Source organism: Planococcus citri, chromosome 2 (genome assembly GCF_950023065.1).
Source record: "Planococcus citri chromosome 2, ihPlaCitr1.1, whole genome shotgun sequence".
NCBI classification, from domain to species: Eukaryota; Metazoa; Arthropoda; class Insecta; order Hemiptera; family Pseudococcidae; genus Planococcus; species Planococcus citri.
This window is the reverse complement of record NC_088678.1, coordinates 4,572,676-4,594,233: the sequence shown is the minus strand read 5'-3', so window position 1 is coordinate 4,594,233 and position 21,558 is coordinate 4,572,676. Positions and strand designations below refer to the sequence as shown.

The 21,558-nt window shown below is 32.7% G+C and overlaps 1 protein-coding gene across 1 annotated transcript in view; it reads right to left on the bottom strand.

The window, feature by feature from the left end:
- Positions 1–1,052: 1,052 nt before the first annotated feature.
- The window catches only part of LOC135834269 (putative uncharacterized protein DDB_G0287457), a 123,135-nt gene continuing 102,629 nt past the window's right edge, over positions 1,053–21,558 (bottom strand). Inside the window, exons 2-4 of the mRNA XM_065348111.1 lie at positions 13,700–13,894; positions 7,597–7,684; positions 1,053–7,512 (exon numbers count right to left, since the gene is read on the bottom strand). Coding sequence (XP_065204183.1) covers positions 7,269–7,512; positions 7,597–7,684; positions 13,700–13,894 — 527 coding nt within the window. The 3' untranslated portion in view covers positions 1,053–7,268. The remainder of the gene's footprint in view (positions 7,513–7,596; positions 7,685–13,699; positions 13,895–21,558) is intronic.

Sequence of the window (21,558 nt, the reverse complement as noted above, 5' to 3'; positions counted from 1 at the left end):
ACTAGAACAAAAAATCCTAGATTTTTTCGAAAATGTTCCTTCTTTGAGAACCCAATATATCTCTCCTCCAGAGGTAGGTTCGGAGCTAAAAGTTTTCTGAGTGACTTTCAACTTGAAATTAAGGTTTTCTTAAATATGGTTAAAACACTTCCCGAGCATGTGTAGGTACATATAATTAAAAATAGGTTTCTAAGGAATTGAAGCGAATTTTTAAATATTTCCCTAAATTCGAAGAAAAAATAATATTCACCATTATTGTACTAATGATCTGCCTATTAATTAAACTCTTGTAGTTCTTCGCTGCTGTAAACATATGTAGGTACTTAACCTACTAATCACCATACCGAAAAATAATAAAGTAATCAAAATTGTATATTCGTCGCTAATGATCCGTCGATGAGAAAAAAATCATAATATTAAGTATTGATACCAGTTCCAAGAAAATATTTGACTATTTCTCATTGTGCAGTAAACACCAATTAAAGAAATGAAAAGTTAACATTTTCAATTTTATCAACAGGTACGGTAGGTACCTACCTATACATACTAATTTATTAATTAGTTACTTATCTGAATTTCTTCACTAAAAAATTTGAAATTTAAAAGACTCGCAAGACGTAATGTGTTCTGCAGGATGGTAAATTCGTCTGAAGAGAGAAGATTATTTCAACACATTTTTAGTCAACTGTTGCACAAAATTACTCAAGTAAGTTCATTTAAAAGTAAGTGTATCTACTTACCTTTTTGTTACAGAATCGTCTCTGAAGATTGAAGAAGTGACTACTAAATTACTTTGACACGTTACCAACGCCACAAAAATGCTTCTATGAACAATGTTGTGGAACAAGGGGGGAAATATTTCCAAGCTTTTCTTCAGTAACTATTAGTTTTATTTTTACTCCTTTCAGTATAACTTTGTAAAGTTAAATGTTATCTTCAAACGATGAAAAATTTCAAAATTCAAGAATCGAGCAGTATCTCATCAAATCTTCAACTGAAATTTCAGACTTCACATCATCAAGCACAAGAGCACACGCCAATAAATAAAATAATTCAATGAGAACATCAAATATATTCGTAAAAGTTGAAGCAGCCCAAGGGTCGCTTGCGATTGTTAAATTTAAAACATAGTAAATAAATCTATTCTCTACCAAGTAATAAAGGATGATGTTAAATGCTATCAATAATGAGTATCATCATTTCCATATTAAAAAATAAATTTATATGTTCCAGTAATACCAGTATAGGTAAGTAACACGATTCCGATATGTGTAAAATTAGCGTACGTAGGTATGTAGGTATCTCTAGGTAGGTATCAATCGTAATAAATTAGTAACTTACAAATTGGAAAAGAGGAACAGGAGAGGGAAAAGGGAGATAGGGTAACTAAAAAGTATGCAGACAAACATACAACAATAGGTAAGGTACATACTTAAGTAATACTCACATATGTACGAAAGGTAACTGAAATCAAAAGTACGAGATGGAATCTTATTTCTTATACACAGAAAAATACGTAAAAATATTGATTATTGATACACGAATACACGATCAAGCAATTCTTTTAGGTATACTATATTATCTATAAAAAAAATTAAACAGTTGAGTGGAAGTCATTTGGGAAGAATTGTTCTCAATTTTTAATTAAAGAATTTCGTAATAATATTTGTGTACTTACGTAAATATTAAAAAAAAAATTTTCGATACATCGAACGATGGAAAATCGTATACTTACAATCGAGAATAATGAAAATTATTACAAAAAAAAAAGAAAAAAGAAAAAAATATACAAAAAAATCAACAATACGACAGAATTTAACAATGTGTAATTAACTTATTCAAAAATAAGAAAATAATTTAAAATAAAATAAAAATTAAAAACTGTTTTTTTTGAACGGTATAATTATGTTTTATTGTGATGATAATGGTCAATTTTTTGCGATATGTACGAGTCAAATATGTAAGTATTCGTTCAAATTAATTCTATTAAAAATATCCATAGTTAGGTTATTATTTCACTTTTCAATTTTGAAATTTCAGTTCTATATACCTGGTGTCCAAAAAATCACAAAAGATAATATGAATGTTGGTTATCCAAAAGGGCAATTCCATGTAAAATTCGTTGTGTTTTGGGTGTAAGTGCTCTGATTTTGTTCAAAAAATTTTGTATGGTTCGCATTGGGGAAAAAGGAAAATTGTCATAACTAACCCCCCCCCCCCCTCCTCCCATCCCTCTTATGCCAGCTGTGGCGGAATTTTATTTTTGAGCACTTGAAGTTCCTCATCAAATTTGCCTGTTTTGAAGTCCAAGTACTCACAATTGCTGTGACTGAGAGAAAATGTGTTGGCTGTGTTTTAAAGAAATTAGGAGTAGTTTCGAAAATATTTTCCAAAAAATGCAAAAGTTCAAAAGTGGACATTTTTTTGAAATCTCAATTTTCAAAAGCTCGCTGAATTTTGAAGCTATAATTTGAAAATTTTGAAAAAATCCAGTTTTATAATCAAACGTTTTTGAAAAAGCTGAATACGAATATCGACTTAATTTTTGAGTTGGCTCTTCCAATATCCCCCCGATGTGGGGCCTCAATTCGCTCTCCCTTCCCCTCCCCCAAAACTCGACCTATTTTGCAAAAAAATGGTCAGGTTTCAAAAGATAATCTGAGATTCTGCTCAGCTTATAGGTCATTGAAATCAAAATCCAAAATCAGTTTTAGAGGATTCAACTGAGCCAAGCTGTCTGCTCAATTGAAAAAATTAAAAAGGTGGACCTCTTGATGACTTTTGGATGGTAAAATTTCCAACTTTGGACGACTTTTTTTTCAAAATTACGTACCGGTGGGTGATTTTTATAGAATTTTTCGATCTGATCACGAAAAAATTAAATTTTATCCTGTCAGGATTTTTCACAATTTTGGAGTTAATGGCACTATCATCGCCGAAATTTCATCAATCTTTGGTAACTTTCAAGTAATTTCAACGATACGTAATTCTTCGGTATTTATTTGGTAGGTATATCTACTTGATGTGATTTTTTCAGAGTTTCATTTCATTTCGATATTGGAACCATTTTTTGCAACCAATCACAATTTTTTTTCATAAGTAAGCATTTTGAACATTTTTGCAAAATTTCTCTCATATTTTAATTTTATTTCATCAATTTTTAGTGAATTTTATTCTGATAAATTTTCAAACAATTTTCGAAAAATTATTTTGCTCCATTATTCTAATTTTTTTTTTATCAATTTATGGTATGGGCTACTTTTTTTCTGCATTTTTGGCTGTGCTTTTTTTTTTTCAAAATCGTGTTGTGCTTTTTTCTAAATCGTGTTGTTTTTTTTGAAATTGTGTTGTGCCTTTTTTCAAAATCGCGTTGTGCTTTTTTTTGAAATTGCGTTTTCCTTTTTTTTTGATATCGCATTGTGCTTTTCATTCAAAATCTTGTTGTGCTTTTTTTCAAAATCCCATTGTGCTTTTTTTTCAAAATCTCGTTGTGCTTTTTTTTCAAAATCCCGTTGTGCTTTTGAAATCCGAATCACGTTTTTTCAAAATCCCATTGTGCTTTTTTTTCAAAATCCTGTTGTGCTTTTTTTCAAAATCTCGTTGTGCTTTTGAAATCCAAATCACGTTTTTTCAAAATCGCGCGTGCTTTTTTTCAAAATTGTGCTATGATTTTTTTTCAAAATCACGTTGTGATTTTTTTCAACATCACGTTGTGCTAATTTTTTTCAAAATAGCGTTGTGCTTTCAAAATCCAAATCACAATTTGCGCTGTGCTTTTTTTTTCAAAATCGTGTTGTGCTTATTTTTTCAGAATTGCGCTGTGTTTTCGAAATCCAAATCGCGTTTTTTTCAAAATTTAGCTGTGCTTCTTTTTCAAAATTGTGTTGTGCTTTTTTCCAAAATTGTGCTGTGATTTTTTTTTCAGAATTGCGTTGTGCTTTTTTTCGATTTTGCGTTGTTTTTTATTCAAAATCGCGTTGCTTTTTTTCAAAATTATGTTGTGCTTATTTTTTTGAAATTGTGTTGTGCTTTCAATTCAAAATCCTGTTGTGTTTTTTTAAAAATCGCGTTGTGCTTTTTTTCGATTTCACGTTGTTTTTTATCCAATGCGTTGTTTTTTTCCAAATTACGTTGTGCTTTTTTTTCAAAATAGCGTACCTACTGCTTTTTTTCAGAATCCTGTTGTGCTTTATTTTCAAAATCATGTTGTTTTTTTTTCAAAATTGCACCCTGAGTGTTTTTTTTTAAATCGCATTATCACGTTGTGGTTTTGAAATCCAAATCTCGTTTTTTCTAAATCGTGTTGTGATTTTTTTTGAAACTGCGTTGTGCTTTTTTTCAAAATGGCGTTGTACTTTTTTTTCAAAATTGTGTTGTGCTTTTTCAAAATTGTGTTGTGTCCTCTTTTTTCAAAATCACGTCGTGCTTTTTTTGATGTCTTGTTGTTCTTTCAAAATCAAAATCGCGTTGTTTTTTTTCGAAATCGCGTTGTGCTTTTTCCAAAGTTGTATTGTTTTTTTTTGGAAATTATGTTGTGCTTCCCTAATAACATAGATCATGCACACTGTTACAGCTGCGCTCTATCTAGTTTGTAACTTGATTGATTTTGGAGTTTTTTTTTTCAAACATTTTCTGGAGGCTTCAGAATTGCTAAAAATGACTTTTAAGATCAAAAATAGGACACTCAAGTGTATGATTTTAGCTTTCAGTTTCAACGTGTAAAAATTGTGATTTCTGTCTCAATACCCTATAAAACAATGTGTCACTCAATATTTGACATTTTGTTGAAATTTTGGAGCATTGAATAAAAACCGCCCCACCCTTTTCAAGGGGAGAGGGGGGTTGAGTTCAATAATGATGGTTTTCCAGCATTTTTAAATTTTCAAAAATGCATCAAAATTCGAAAAATAAATTTAGCCAACATGAAATTCTGATTATGAATTTTTAAAGCATTCTCTTTGTTGAGATATTCGTAAATTTATTTCGTTTATTATTCGGGAAATTTTATTTTCGTTCGTTACGTTTTATTAGAAATATTTGGCCACCAACGGTTCCTAAATTTTATATTTTTTTCAATCGTCTTTCGATTGTAAATATTGTTTTGACGCGGTCATTCGCTTTACGTACGTCTATCATTGATGTTATTTTATGTAAAAGGTCTTGAAGTCCTTTTGATTTTTTAGTCGTGCTTATTTTTTTGACGACTTTAAATAAATATTTTTTATTGTTTTTTCGTTTCCTCTGATTTATCGTAACAGGGAGTGTTGAGATATTCGTAAATTTATTTCGTTTATTATTCGGGAAATTTTATTTTCGTTCGTTACGTTTTATTAGAAATATTTGGCCACCAACGGTTCCTAAATTTTATATTTTTTTCAATCGTCTTTCGATTGTAAATATTGTTTTGACGCGGTCATTCGCTTTACGTACGTCTATCATTGATGTTATTTTATGTAAAAGGTCTTGAAGTCCTTTTGATTTTTTAGTCGTGCTTATTTTTTTGACGACTTTAAATAAATATTTTTTATTGTTTTTTCGTTTCCTCTGATTTATCGTAACAGGGAGTGTTGAGATATTCGTAAATTTATTTCGTTTATTATTCGGGAAATTTTATTTTCGTTCGTTACGTTTTATTAGAAATATTTGGCCACCAACGGTTCCTAAATTTTATATTTTTTTCAATCGTCTTTCGATTGTAAATATTGTTTTGACGCGGTCATTCGCTTTACGTACGTCTATCATTGATGTTATTTTATGTAAAAGGTCTTGAAGTCCTTTTGATTTTTTAGTCGTGCTTATTTTTTTGACGACTTTAAATAAATATTTTTTATTGTTTTTTCGTTTCCTCTGATTTATCGTAACACTCTTTCCGATTTCATGAAAAAAAAAAACACGTTCTGTGATCATGAGGACACCCTGTATAAACACGCAGGTCAATTCTAAATTTCCCAAGTATCAATTTGTAATTTGGTGAAAACTTTTCGACAAAATCGACAATTATTCCAAAGTATAATGGCACGGAACCTTTTACACAGATCAATAGTTACAAGTACGGCGTATATAAATGTATAGGAAACTATAGCAAATTGAATACCTGGATGGCATTTCTTTCAATAAAATATCTACAAACGGAGGAAAAACTTTGCCTATATACGCAGGATTATAGGTATAATATTCGGAAACAATGGAGACCCGAACCGATTCTCTTTCTCTCGTACTCGTCCGCAAATTACCCGAATATTGTTTCAGCGAGCAGGACGAAACGTAAACGGCAAAGTTGAGCAAATTAATCGCATCATTTTGAGAAACTTCTCTTTCTCTCAGCCAGTCGGATTTGCTATTAATTTAAAATTTGGTCTCGGGCTCGACACGACCGTAGTACGCTTGATTGTTTACTGAGCAAGAATAAGTATATACGAACGCGGCCGAGGTAAATGTTATGAATATTTGGAACAATTTCGGCCACAATTTATCATTTATATAAACTGATGGCATTCGAGCTATACGCCTCGCCCTCGCGTCGTTGTTGGAATTCGTTAGGAAGTCTGTGCCTTTTACCATATTGCGGTTTAAAATACTTAGAAGGCGTTTTGCCATTTTGCCATAGAGAAGTACCTGCGAAGATGTGAGAGCATTCAGTTCGGCAGAAAGTAGGTACAATTTTAATCCAAAATTTAAACCTCGATTCCAACAAACACATAGTTAAAGAAGGTGATAAACAAATTAGAATCGTTTGCCGCATCCGAGCGAGGTGCTTTAATTGCGGCAATGCGACGACGACACGAGACGCGAGAATGGCACTTATATTAAATTGCGTACCGATTTCGTGGCTGCGAAATTCGCCTTCCGCCACCTTGTTTCCAGTACCGAAAGTTTTAAACGAGTTTTGCCTCGTAAATTTCAAAATCAAACAGATAAAGGGTAAGTTTTATCTACGTCGAAATTAAGATAACGTAATATTTTTCTTGATATCTTTTCCAACAACTTATTTTGTATAAATACTCCGAGACGAAGTACTCCAAAATTTATTCGTGATATGTATCATCTAATATACCATATTTTTCTTCTTGCATCCTCGTCGAAAAAAATATACACGATTCGAAATCGAAACTTACAAAAACCGAATTACAATCCGATTGTGAGAAAAAATTCAGTATTTCAGTACACAAATATAACGTAGAACGTAGGTAGGTAAAGAGAGAAGAGGGAGGGAAGAGTATTTAAAACCTAATCTATGTAAATCGTAATATCGTCATCCACATGGTAATTTACAGCAATCGTTCCATTTCCTCGCCCGATTCTATGTACGAGTCCTCGTCATCGTAATCATCTTCGTCATCGTCGTCCTCGTGACAATGATGATTCGAGTGGTGATGACGATGATGATAGTAATGATGATGGTGATGATGGCAAGTCAAAGCACTGGTCTCCGTATCGGACCAGTGATCGAATTCTTCTTTGTGATGTTCTAGTTGCATTATCGATGGGAATAACGTGTCGCAGGCGGAGCACCTGTGTGTGATAAATTACAACCCGATGTCAAAAAGGACATTTTACCCTGAATGAGTAGGTCTATGAGAAAATAGGTATACATACCCGAAGTGACGCTTCTTCTGTTGGTGTTGCTCGAGCATTTTACGATTGTAAAATGATCTATCGCAAACGTTACATGTGAGAGATTCGTCTGAAAATAATGCAACGTGAAATTCGTCATTAAATTAAGACCAAAAGGTAGAATTTAAGCCGAATATGTGCAAACTACATACAAGCGCAGGTATAAGCAAAAGCTCTTCTTTTTCAAATAAGATCAATAAGTAGAGTTGGAGTGGTTCTTATTATTATATATTGTATAGGTACTTGGTGTTAATTTTTTTTTTGATTTTTTTCTCCTCCCACCCTTCCTCTCAAAGTGGTTCCATTTGATGAAAAAAATTAATAAATCCTACAAAGCTTCAACCGGATCCGTTTCCAAACGAATTTTTCACGTTTTACGTATAAATCGACTCATTTTTCAGTGAATTGTTCGCTAGAGTATCGATTCATTTAAGGAAATAATTCGTCAACGAATTGATTAATTTCTTGAAAGAGCCATTCACGCACGAATAGATTTATTTTTTGCGAATCACTCGCCAACAAATTGATTAATCCCTAATTCATGAATCGATTCGTTCGCGAACGAGTCACTCATACGAATCAAATTGTTCGCGAATAAATTATTCGAATCAATACTGAATGATTCACCAAAAATTAATTATTAAATGAATCGATTCATTCGCGAACGAGTCTCATACGGATCAATTCGTTCGCGAATGATTCGCCAAAAATTATTCAATTTGTTCGCGAATGGCTCCCAAAAAATGATTGAATGAATCGATTCGTTCGCGAACGAGTCACTCATACAGATCAATACAGTCGTGAATAAATAATTCAATTCGTTCGTGAATGATTCACCAGAAATTAGGTAAATGAATCGATTCATTCGCGAACGAGCCATTTACACGAATCAATTCGTTCGCGAAGAAATTGTTCAATTCGTTCGCGAATAATTCATCAAAAATTATTCAATTTGTTCGCGAATGACTCACTAAAAAATAATAATTAAATGGATCGATTCATTCGCGAACGAGTCATTTACACTAATCAATTCGTTCGCGAATGATTCACCAAAAATTAAATACATTAAACGATTCATTCGCGAACGAGTCATTGACACAAATCAATACGTTCGCGGATGATTTACCAAAAATTATTCAATTAGTTCTCGAATGACTCACCAAAAAATGATTAAATTTAAAGAATCGATTCATTCGCGAACGAGTCACTCTTACAAATCAATTCATTCGTGAACGATTCATCAAAAATTAAATAAATGAATCGATTCGTTCGAGAACGAGTCACTCATACGAATCAATTAGTTCTCATTCTCAAGTAAATTGTTCAATTCGTTCGTGAATGATTCATCAAAAATTAAATAAATGAATCGATTCGTTCGCGAACGAGTCACACATACGAGTCAATTTGTTTGCGAATAAATGATTCAATTCGTTCATGAATGATTCACCATAATTAAACAAAAAATGAATCTATTCATTCACGAACGAGTCACTCATACGAATCAATTCGTTCGCAAATAAATAATTCAATTCGTTTGTGAATGATTCACCAAAAATTATTCAATTAGTTCGCGAATGACTCGCCAAAAAATAATTAACTGAATCGATTCGTTCGCGAACGAGTTACTCATACGAATCAATTCGTTCACTGATAAATGATTCAATTCGTTCGCGAATAAATGATTCAATTCGTTCGCGAATGATTAACCAAAAATTGAATGAATGAATCGGTTCATTCCCGAACGAGTCATTTACACGAATCAATTCGTTCGTGGATGATTCACCAAAAATTAAATCAATGAATCAATTCATTCGCGAACGAGTCACTCATTCAAATCTATTCGTTGGCGAATAAATTGATCCATTTGATCGCGAATGACTCACCAAAAAATAATTGAATAAATCGATTCATTCGCGAACGAGTAACCCTTACAAATCAATTCGTTTGTGAATGATTCACCAAAAATTGAATAAATGAATCGATTCATTCGCGAATGAGTGATTTACACGAATTAATTCGTTCGCGAATAAATTGTTCAATTCGTTCATGAATGATTGACCGAAAAATAAATAAGTGAATCGATTGATTCGCGAACGAGTCACTCATACGAATCAATTCGTTCGTGAATGGTTCACCAAAAATAAATACATGAAGCGATTCATTCACGAACGAGTCATTTACACGAATCAATTCGTTCGCGGATGATTCACCAAAAATTATTCAATTCGTTCGCGAATGACTCGCCGAAAAATTATCAAATGAATCGATTCGTTTGCGAACGAGTCACTCATACGAATCAATTCGTTCTTGCACGATTCGCCAAAAAATAAATAAGTGAATCGATTCATTCGTAAACGAGTCACTCATACAAATCAATTCGTCTGCGAATAAATTATTCAATTCGTTCGTGAATGATTCACCAAAAAATAAATAAGTGAATCGATTCATTCGAGAACGAGTCACTCATACGAATCAATTCGTTCGTGAATGATTCACCAAAAATTATATAAATGATTCGATTTATTTACGAACGACTCATTTACACGAATCAATTCGTTCGCGGATGATTCACCAAAAATTATTCAATTTGTTCGCGAATGACTCACCAAAAAATAATCAAATGAATTGATTCGTTCGCGAACGAGTCACTCATACAAATCAATTCGTCTGCGAATAAATTATTCAATTCGTTCGTGAATGATTCACTAAAAAATAAATAAGTGAATCGATTCATTCGCGAACGAGTTACTCATACGAATCTATTCGTTCGTGAATGATTCACAAAAATTAAATAAGTGAATCGATTTATTCACGAACGAGTCATTTACATGAATCAATTCGTTCTCGGATGATTCACCAAAAATTCTTTAATTTGTTCGTCAATGATTCACCTAAAATTAAATAAATGAATATGAAACGATTCATTCACGAACGAGTAATTTAAAGGAATCAATTCGTTCACGGATGATTCACCAAAAATTATTTAGTTTGTTCTCGAATGATCAACCAAAAAATAATTAAATGAATCGTTTCGTTCGCGAACGAGTAACTCATACAAATCAATTCGTCTGCGAATAAATTATTCAATTCGTTCGTGAGTGATTCACAAAAATTGAATAAGTGAATCGATTCATTCGAGAACGAGTCACTCATGCATACGAATCAATTCGTTCGTGAATGATTCACCAATAATGGAATAAATGATTCGATTTATTAACGAACGAGTCATTTACACAAATCAATTCGTTCTCGGATGATTCCCCATAAATTATTCAATTTGTTCGCGAATGATTCACCATAAATTATTCGATTTGTACGCGAATGATTCACCAAAAAATAATTAAATGAATCGATTCGTTCGCGAACGAGTCACTCATACAAATCAATTTGTTCGCGAATAAATTATTCAATTCGTTCGTGAATGATTCACCAAAAATTGAATAAATGAGTCGATTCATTCACGAACGAGTCATTTACACAAATCAATTCGTTCGCAGATGATTCACAAAAAATTATTCAATTCGTTCGAATGAGTCACTTAGGTACCTGGTGTACACGAATCAATTCGTTCGCGAATGATTCACCAAAAATTATTCAATTCGTTCGCGAAGGATTCAGCAACAATCAAAAAAATTCGTTCGTGAATGATTCACTAAAAATTAATCAAAACGTCCGCGAATGGTTCACCAAGAAATCAATTAATTTTGGTGGTTTGTAAATGATTCGATTCAATTGTAAACAGATCAATTTCTCCGTTTGCGAAGGATTCACCAAGAAATCAATCAATTTATTTAAACAATCGTTCTTAAATGATTAGATTCGATTGTAAACAGATCAAATTCTATACAAATCTTTCACATAAAGTGAATTAATTCGTAATTTATTTTCTTTCATTTTGCTTGCTTCATTTACCAGTTACGAGTATTTATTGAAACATCGCTATTTGATACTCTCAAAGAATAATAAATGTTGGAATTTTTTTTTGTCTTTTATTCAAATTTTAGCATAAATATTGAATAATCATCAAAAGACGAAAGCATCAATATTTTACAATGGTATAATATTATAACGAATTAGCAAATTTGAATCCCCTAGACACGAGAGAAGATAAACAATTTTTGGGGGACTTTTTGGTTCAAATGGGGAATACGTATACTTGGATGGAGCACATAGAATGAAAATAATCAAAAATTTATATTTTTTAATTTTTTTGAAAATTTTGGGCAATCTGACACCACTTTTTTTCACTGAGGGCAAATATTATTTTTACGATTTCTCCAAATTTTCTTCAAAATTGAAGGGAAGGGCAGCTGAAGGAACACTGAAGAGTGAAATCCAAAAAGTAACCAAATTCTCGAATTCATCGACCTCGAATTAGTGCATGAGAATCGACACATCATATTACGTATGCAATTTTTTATCATTTTTTGAAACTTTTATTCAAAATGAGGCACAGACGATGACTGAAGAAGTACTGAAGAATCGAATAAACAAAAAAAATAGACATTCGAGCACAGCAACACCGAATTAGTAGAAATCGACAATCGACATATTATCACACTAGATTTTCGTGATTTTTCAAAAAAAAATTCATAATGGGGGGAAGAGGTAAGGGGGAGGGGTAAAGGGGTATTGAGGAGTCAAACCCACAAAAATGACCATATTCAGACAGAATCACATTCACTCATGTTTATTTCCAGAAGCGAATTATACGACAAAGAGAATTTAAAAATCGTGCTAAATAAAAGCAACAAATCTTCTACACAAATCCGTAGGTTAATAAATTTTTAAAAACGACTTTGGCAAAAAAATTAAGCTAATGAAAGATCCGGCTTTAATTTCTGGCAATGGGCCCAAATTAAAAAGAAATCGACGAGTTTCAACCAATAAAAATACACTCACGCTCGTCTCCCAGAGAAGCTATAAAAGAAATAATTCTGGTCTCTATTTTCAATAATTGCTCGATATTGTTTCAAAGCACAGCACATCAAACCCACCCACTATTTTCCTCTCTAAAAATATAGTCTTAAGACTAAAAGTAACTCGAAGATTTTATTTATCGATAATTCACTTCAACAAGGGCCTAACATTTCAGCCTTCGGGTGATTTATTTCCACCTCTGCACCATTTAATCATGTGCAAAAACACTTAAACGCGTTTATTAATCATACCTATAACGCTCTCTTCCACTCTACACACGTTTCAATAGGTATATTTCAACGACGTCGAAAAAAGCTAAGTAACACCTAAAAAAACAATTATTGTTTATTACATTTTCACTATACGCGACATGAATTTGGAAATATGAATCGTAAATTACATTTAGCTTTAATGGCTGCGTAAGCAAAAGGAAATATTTCACGAAAATGCTTCGATAAATTCAAAAGCCGGTTAAAATAAATGATCGCCCATTTACCAGACCACATAGAACACGTCGCGTTTTACTATAATATTAGCTTAGGTATGCGGAAAACAAATTTATATTAGCGAAGAATCCATCAAATATGAAACCTTTGCGGTCAAAAAATAATGAAATTCTCTCCTCTTGTTATACGTACGTAGTACCATAGCCGATGTGCCATTAAAACAAAAAACCCTGCTGATTTATCGTTCCTTTTTAGTACAAGTATTTTTTTTCACCCTTCACGAGTTGAAAATGAGTAGCAAAAATACTCGTAGCGATGGGACCGATTTTATCGGAATCTTCGTTTGAACTTTTTAATATATTTGTAATAAGATGTGCGAAAAAAAAATACAATATGGCCAGTTCTTCGGACTAGAAACTAATAATAAAGCAAAGGCGAATTCAAATATAGAATGTAAAAATCCATTTTTCATCGTCTTCCTTTTTTTTTTTTTTTCAACAATCGTACATATTACATTTTTCTACAATATTTTCCCCAAATAAATCATACTCTCTGGTAGCCAGCTACGCGCCATTCTTTCGCACAAATCACGCTTCAAGGAACACTTTTTATGGCTATTTGGAAACAGGTGGTATGGCATAAGCTAAAAATTCGCAGGCCGGAACGAAAACACTCGTGCAATGTGCAAAATAGTCTACGAGCTGCGATTTTCAACTCACCGTAATCTGAGTCGTCGGTTAATTCTTCTTCGAAATCGGACGTATTGTTCAAGTCAACAACTGCGTTGAATTTGCCTATGATACTTTTCTCATCGCTAGTTTCAATATTACCATTTTGCTCGTCTAATATGTAGTCGTCGTACGAAGATAATTTATTGTATCCGATATTTTTCATGTTATTTATTTTGCTATTACCTGTGAACAGAAATTGAAAAAAAAAATCATTAGTTATTTTGATATCTGTGATGGGTGTTTTGTTGAAGGTGTCGAATAATTTGCCTCGCGATGTAGTAACTTGAATTACACACTTGAAAATTAATTTGTCGACTTTAAAGTATTTTAAGAGGGGTTTAGAATCAAATCAAACAGAAGGGAATCGAGAAAAGACCCTAAAATACACCGCCAGCAAAAGTTTCAGGTGTTAAAATTCAATTTTTAATTTTTGATGAATTTTTGGAAAGTAAAATTTGAACTATTTCTCGAGAAAAAAAATCAAGATTTGATAAAATTGACACGAATGGCTGAAATTTGATTTGTACTCAATATTCTCGACCATCCGAGTCAAATAATGACGGTTTTGAAATGTTCTGGAGCCTCCAGCGAATTTTCTTCTTCAGCAATTATCCATTAGTTTTGAAAAAATGTTGAAAAATGTTGAAAATTTTGGATTTGAAATGATACGAAAAGATATAATATGTGACTAAATCGATAGAAAATGTCATCAAGATGCAATTGGAGAATCTGAAAATCTGCTGGAGGCTCCAGAACGGTTCGGAAACATCATCAATCGACTTGGAAGTTAAAAAATGGGGTATAAACCAAATTTCGACGTTTTATGCCAATTTGAAAAAAATGTTTTTTTTTTTCATAAGAAATGGACCAAAATTGTATTTTTAAAAATTCACCAAAAATCAAAAAATTAATTTGAAAATGTTTGCTGGTAAAATATTTTATATGGAAATTTTCTAATAAAGGAACCTTTTGAGGTAACGATGTTACAATTTTTGGAAAGAGAATGGTCTGATCATCCATAATCAAAATACACTCTTGATTTTCAAGACTCGTTGAATTCAAAATTTCCAATTCCAAGATTGTCAAATCAGGACTTCTGATTATTTCGAAGACTCTTGATTTCAAGAGGGTCAATTCGAAGACTACAAAATTCCACATTTTCAAGCCTCAATAATTTCGAGACTCGAATTCAAGACTCAACTTTTGAGGCTCCTGATCCCCAAAACTCCTGATTTTCAAGACGCCCATTCTTAAGACTCGACTTGAATTCAAAACTATAATTCCAAGACCATCTACATGTATATGTCAAGACTCCTGATTTTCAAGACTCTCGATTTCAAGAGTCTCAATCCGAAGACTCTTCAAAATTCCACATTTTCAAACCTCAATTTCAAGACCCGAAATCAAGACTCTACTTTCAAGGCTCCTGATCACCAAGACTCCTGATTTTCAAGACGTCCACTTTTCAAGACTCTTGAATTCAAAACTATAATTCCAAGACCATCTATGTCAAGACTCCTGATTTCCAAGACTCCCGATTTCAAAAACCGCAATTCGAAGACTCTTCAGAACTCCACATTTTCAAGCCTAAATTTCGAGACTCAAATTCAAGACTCAACTTTTGAGGCTCTCAATTCCCAAAACTCCTGATTTTCAAGACGCCCATTTTTCAAGACCCTTGAATTCGAAACTTCTAATTCCAAGACTCTCAATGTCATGACACCTGATTTCATAGACTCTCGATTTCAAGAGCCTCAATTCGAAGACTCTTCAAAATTCCATATTTTCAAGCCTCAACTCTTGAGGCTCCTGATCCCCAAAACTCCTGATTTTCAAGCCGCCCATTCTTTGAGACTCTTGAATTCAAAACTATGATTCCAAGATCATCTACATACATATGTCAAGACTCCTGATTTTCAAGACTCTTGATTTCAAGAGGGTCAATTCGAAGACTACAAAATTCCACATTTTCAAGCCTCAATAATTTTGAGACTCGAATTCAAGACTCAACTCTTGAGGCTCCTGATCACCAAGACTCCTGATTTTCAAGACGTCCACTTTTCAAGACTCTTGAATTCAAAACTATAATTCCAAGACCATCTATGTCAAGACTCCTGATTTCCAAGACTCCCGATTTCAAAAACCGCAATTCGAAGACTCTTCAGAACTCCACATTTTGAAGCCTCAATTTCGAGAATCGAGTTCAAGACTCAACTTTTGAGGCTCCTGATCCCCAAAACTCCTGATTTTCAAGACTCTTGAGTTCAAAACTTCCAATTCCAAGACTCTCAATGTCAAGACACCTGATTTCCAAACCTCTCGATTTCAAGAGCCTCAATTCGAAGACTCTTCAGAACTCCACATTTTCAAGCCTCAATTTCGAGACTCGAATTCAAGACTCGACTTCTGAGGCTCCTGATCCTCAAAACTCTTGGTTTTCAAGACTCTCACAACACATTTACTAACTGGCAGAACTTTTGGTCACAACAAACTTCAAACAAACTCTTCCAACATAAAAAAACTACCCTCCCCTGGAAAAATCTAGGCCACCTGAACAGAAAAAAGAAATCCTGATTACTAGACTAAGAATAGGCCACACAAAAATTACTCATAATCACTTATACCAAAAAGAACCAAAACCCTCATGCCAATTTTGCAGAAACGAACCCACATCCACCCAACACATACTTTTCAACTGTCCCCAACTAAAACAAAACAGACTTACACTACAGATAAAAGAAAACCCACCTACTATCCCTGACGAACCCTCATAAATTCAAAAATTCATCTCCCTAATAAAAAACATCAACCTCACAAACCAAATCTAACCCCCCCCCCTCCTTACGGGTGTAATAATCTTGTAATTATAAACACCCCTCCAAAAAAAAAAAAAAAAAAAAGACTCTTGAATTCAAAACTTCCAATTCCAAGACTCTCAATGTCAGGACTCCTGATTTTCAAGACTCCCCATTTCCGGATTCCAGATTCAAAATTATTGATTTGCTAATCGAATTCAGAACTCCCTATTATACTCTTCATTTCAAGACTCCTGATTCTTATTCTTAGTTTCAAAACTGAATTTCTACGCCACAGCTCCTTTTAATTTTCAAGACTTCTTTGTTTCAAGTATCCCAATTTTCCAGTTCGAGTTCCAAATTCTCATTTTCCAGACTCCATATTTCCAAGTCAAGACTCCGATTTTCAAGATCCCAAGTTTCAAGACTCGCAGTTTCAAGATTCCAACTATTTTCAAGACTCCAGATTTGAAGAATAGCAAAACTTCCAGACTTGATTTCAAGACTCTTTACTTCAGTAAGACGATACCAATTTTGCAGTTTTGCTTTCAACACTCAATTTTTAAGACTCTTACTCCAAGAATCCAACTTCAAAGCTTTTTATTTTCAACTTTTTTGATTTTCCAGACTCCTTCAAGACTCTAGATTTCAAAAATCCTGGTTTCTATACTCCCAGATTTAAGCCTCCTGATTCGCAGGCAAATCAATTTTCAAGACTTGAATTTCAAGACTCCGGATTAGAATTTTAAAATGTCAGCGTCATGCAAATTTCAGATTGACCCCCCCCCCCATCCCTCCATCATCCTCGCACAAAAAACAAATCCATGTCTACAAAAAAGTTCAAAACTTGGGAAAAAATACACATTAACTTTAGTACTTTGGTTAGATATGTACTTAAAAATAAACCGAGTACGACCCCTGATAATTTTTTCAAATTGGCATGAATGAAATTTATTTTGTATAATTATGTACTCCATTTTCAACCTCTCGAGTCGATTGATGATGGTTTCGTACTGCTCTGGAGCCTCCAGCGGAATTTAAGCCTCTTCAGTTTTTGAAATAACACTGTAGCTGTTATTATAGTGAGTGGAATATAAATTCAATTCGACGCCCACATGAATAAACTCTTTGAGACCCGTTCGATAAATTTAGGTACATATTTCAAAAACAAATTTTGTCAGTTTAAATTCAAAATTTATCCAGCGATTAATAATTTTGAAAAAAATGAAATATTCACGGTTCGTGAACGAGCACCATCTTGGAATAATTTCGCTCGTATGCGCGAGTATTTTTAGATATCTCGTGTTGTTCTAGTTATTAACTGTAGCATGAAAATTTGCTGAACATACTGTACACGTGTATTCGTACTGTATACACAATTTGTTGAAAATTTATTCGTGAAACCGTCAACCTCACGCAGTTTTATACCCGTTTTCAAATCCTTTCAAATAGAAAAACCACGCTAGATGTGTTATTTCGACACATGCTTATACTCTTCGAAAATCCAAAACACAGAAAAAACTCCACCTACGATTCTACAAATATATACGAGAACGTCGCGAGTTCGGGCAAGATTTTTTTCTCGGTTTTGATTTTAATCGAAACATATCTTCGAATGTTATTTCGTTTTTATATCATCTTCTTTTTTTGTTTCAATCGTCACTTATTGCGAGACTCATTGAAACATGATGGGCATTTGCAAATGTTAATATACATACACGAGTACCTACATTTCTACATTTGTACGAATAGCTACTACGTTGAAGAATTCAATTTTATCAAGCTGCGACAATACACTCGGAATCGAATATATAAGTACTTTTTATTCGACGACGACGAATGACGATGCCGAACACGCAGTTATATACGAAATTGAAAATATTTTTCTTGTCGCGCCGAATAATTTGAATAAAAATGCAAATTTCAGCAATACGCGCCTTTCTAATGAATCTACGAGTACTAGTAGTAGGTGAACTAAGTGTAGGTATATATCGATTACGAAAATAAATTTCTCAGATTCGCCTTGTTTTCGCGAGCGCAGCAATAATGAAAAAAATTTAAATATTTTGGATGATTGATGAAAAAAAAAAGAACGCCGCGTTCTTTTTTTTTATGCCTTATTCTTGGCGCTTGTAATATAATTCATTGTTTTTAATACTGTGGCGTTATCGTCAACTTTCCCTTCACCCCCTCCTATGGTCGAGTAACGTTTACCGCCAAAGATACATCGTAAAATTATCTTTATTACAGTCGCATGCGCTCGAATCAATGAAATTTTTTAACAACGAAGGGTTGCTGGCGATATATTTTTTATTTTTCGTGTCGTTAACGACGAAAATACCTCCTTTTTTTTGGAATATAGAGAAAGTTGCAGGGTGTATTTTCTTATCTTATTTTTCGAATTGAATTGCTGGTTTAAAATTTTTTTCATTTTTCGTACCAAGTTGTAATTAAATTTATACGGCGATAATATACGTATCCGGTGTATTCCTTTTTTGATTAAAATGTGATAAAAATTATGTGTAAATTTTATGTGTGTCGAGTAAACGTATATTTCAATATTTCAGTGTAGTTAGGTAGGTATCCATAATTTATGTATTTTTGTGAAAAAATGTCCATTTTAATGTGCTCCTAATTAGACCACGTGGTCCACAAAATTGAGATTTTTTTAAAAAGAACTTTCGCTCGGGCTAGATCGTCATTTTTTCTGACTATATCTACAGTGCTTGGAAGCTATTTGTTTTTTTTCTCGAGAGAAGATGCGAATTTTCAAAAGCTTTTGCCCTCGGAAAGTTGAGAGTCATAATTCATAAACCTGCAGGCAACCTGCAAATCGAGATCTTGGAATCGGGGATCTTTAAATTGAGTCTGGAAAACCACGAGTTTTGGATTAAAGACAGTAAGTAAATCGAGACTCGAAAGGGAAATTTGGAGTGTTGAAAGTCAGAAGTTTTTTTTTTGGGGAGGGGGCTAGGCAGGAACCTCCACATTGGTGCCCCTGGAGCGCACATAGGATAAAGAGATTATGGATGAACTAAGAAGATTTCATAGAGAATTTAGACTTGCGTGTACTGATCCTGCCACAACCTGGACATTGAAAAAAAAACATCTTGCGCAGTTCGCAAGATCAACCGACTTTGCTCTAAATATACACCAGTAATTTACCAACATTTATCTCAGTAATTTACCAGACATTACTTAAAACTTTACCAATTTTTCAAAATGCGCGGAAGTACCCAAATTTACCGATTTAATGAATACGAAAAGTCGAAAACATCGACAAAATAAAATAGTCAATCATAAGTAGCCATCATATTACACTTTTATGAAATTGATTTTCAAATAATAATTAGCGTACTCATGAAGACGTAACCGTCATATTACAAGTGGAATAATATATCAGGAAAATTGTTGACAAAAAACAAAATTATTACCGAAATTTACCAATTTACCGAAATTTAGCTATTTACCAAAATTTACCAATTTACCAAAATTTACCAATTTACCAATTTACCGAAAATTACGTATTTACCAAAATTTACCTATTTACCAAAAATTACGTATTTACCGAAATTTACCTATTTACCAAAATTTACCAATTTACCAATTTACCAAAATTTACCAATTTACCAAAATTTACCGATTTACCAAAATTTACCGATTTACCAAAATTTACCTATTTACCAAAATTTACCTATTTACCAAAATTTACCAATTTACCTAAATTTACCGATTTACCAAAATTTAGAGGTTTTTAATGGCTTAATTTTTATCCAGAATTGAAATTTAGCTATTTACTGAAATTTACCAATTTACCAACATTTACCAATTTACCAACATTTACCAATTTACCAAAATTCACCAATTTACCAAAATTTACCAATTTACCAAAATTTACCAATTTACCAAAATTTACCAATTTACCAAAATTTACCAATTTACCAAAATTTACCAATTCAATAAAATTTACGAATTTATCAAAATTTATCAATTTACCAAAATTTACCATTTTACCAAAATTTACCAATTTACCAAAATTTACCAATTTACTAAAATTTACCAATTTACCAAAATTTACCAATTTACTAAAATTTACCAATTTACCAAAATTTACCTATTTACCAAAATTTACCTAAATTTACCTATTTACCCAAATTTGCCGATTTACCCAAATTTACCGATTTACCCAAATTTACCGATTTACCAAAATTTACGAATTTACCAAAATTTACGAATTTACCCAAATTTATTAATTTACCAAAATTTACGACTTTACCAAAATTTACGAATTTACCAAAAATTACCCCAGCAATTTACTAACATTTACCTCAGTAATTTACCAGACATTACCCACTAATTTACCAATTTTCCATTTTACCAAAAATTACCCCAGCAATTTACCAACATTCACCTCAGTGATTTACGAGACATTTCCTCACTAATTTACCAATTTTTTACCGAATTTTAATTACCCCAGTAATTTACTGTCAAAGGTTTTTACCAATTTACCAAAAATTACCCAAGCAATTTACCAAAATTTTCGACCAACTTTAATTACGAGTAATTCACCAAAAATAACTAATCATTTTATTTACTAAAAATTACTATTAACAAAAAAAAAAAAAAATTATCAAAATTTACTGGCTATTTACCAAAAACTTAATGTTTTTTGTTAAAACAAAGATTACACTAGAAATTTTTGAAAAATTTTGATTTTTTATGGCAAAAAAATTTTGGACGGATAAAATTAACAAAAAAATTAACAAAAAAATCAACAAAAAATTTTCTCCTCTTGACTCGCGCGGGATTCGAACACCCGACCTTCGGCGTACCAATCTGCAACCTACACACCCTAACCACCCCATCTGTTTGTTGGGGGTGAGCCGTTTGTGAGATATAAGGGTTTACACAAATTTCTGCTTATCCATAACGTTGAAACACACTTAAACGTTCATATCTCGTAAACGGCTGAATCGATTTCGACCAAATTAAAAATTTCTCTAGTTCAGTATCAAAGCAATATTTTGCCATCATCAGTTTCCACTTAAAGTT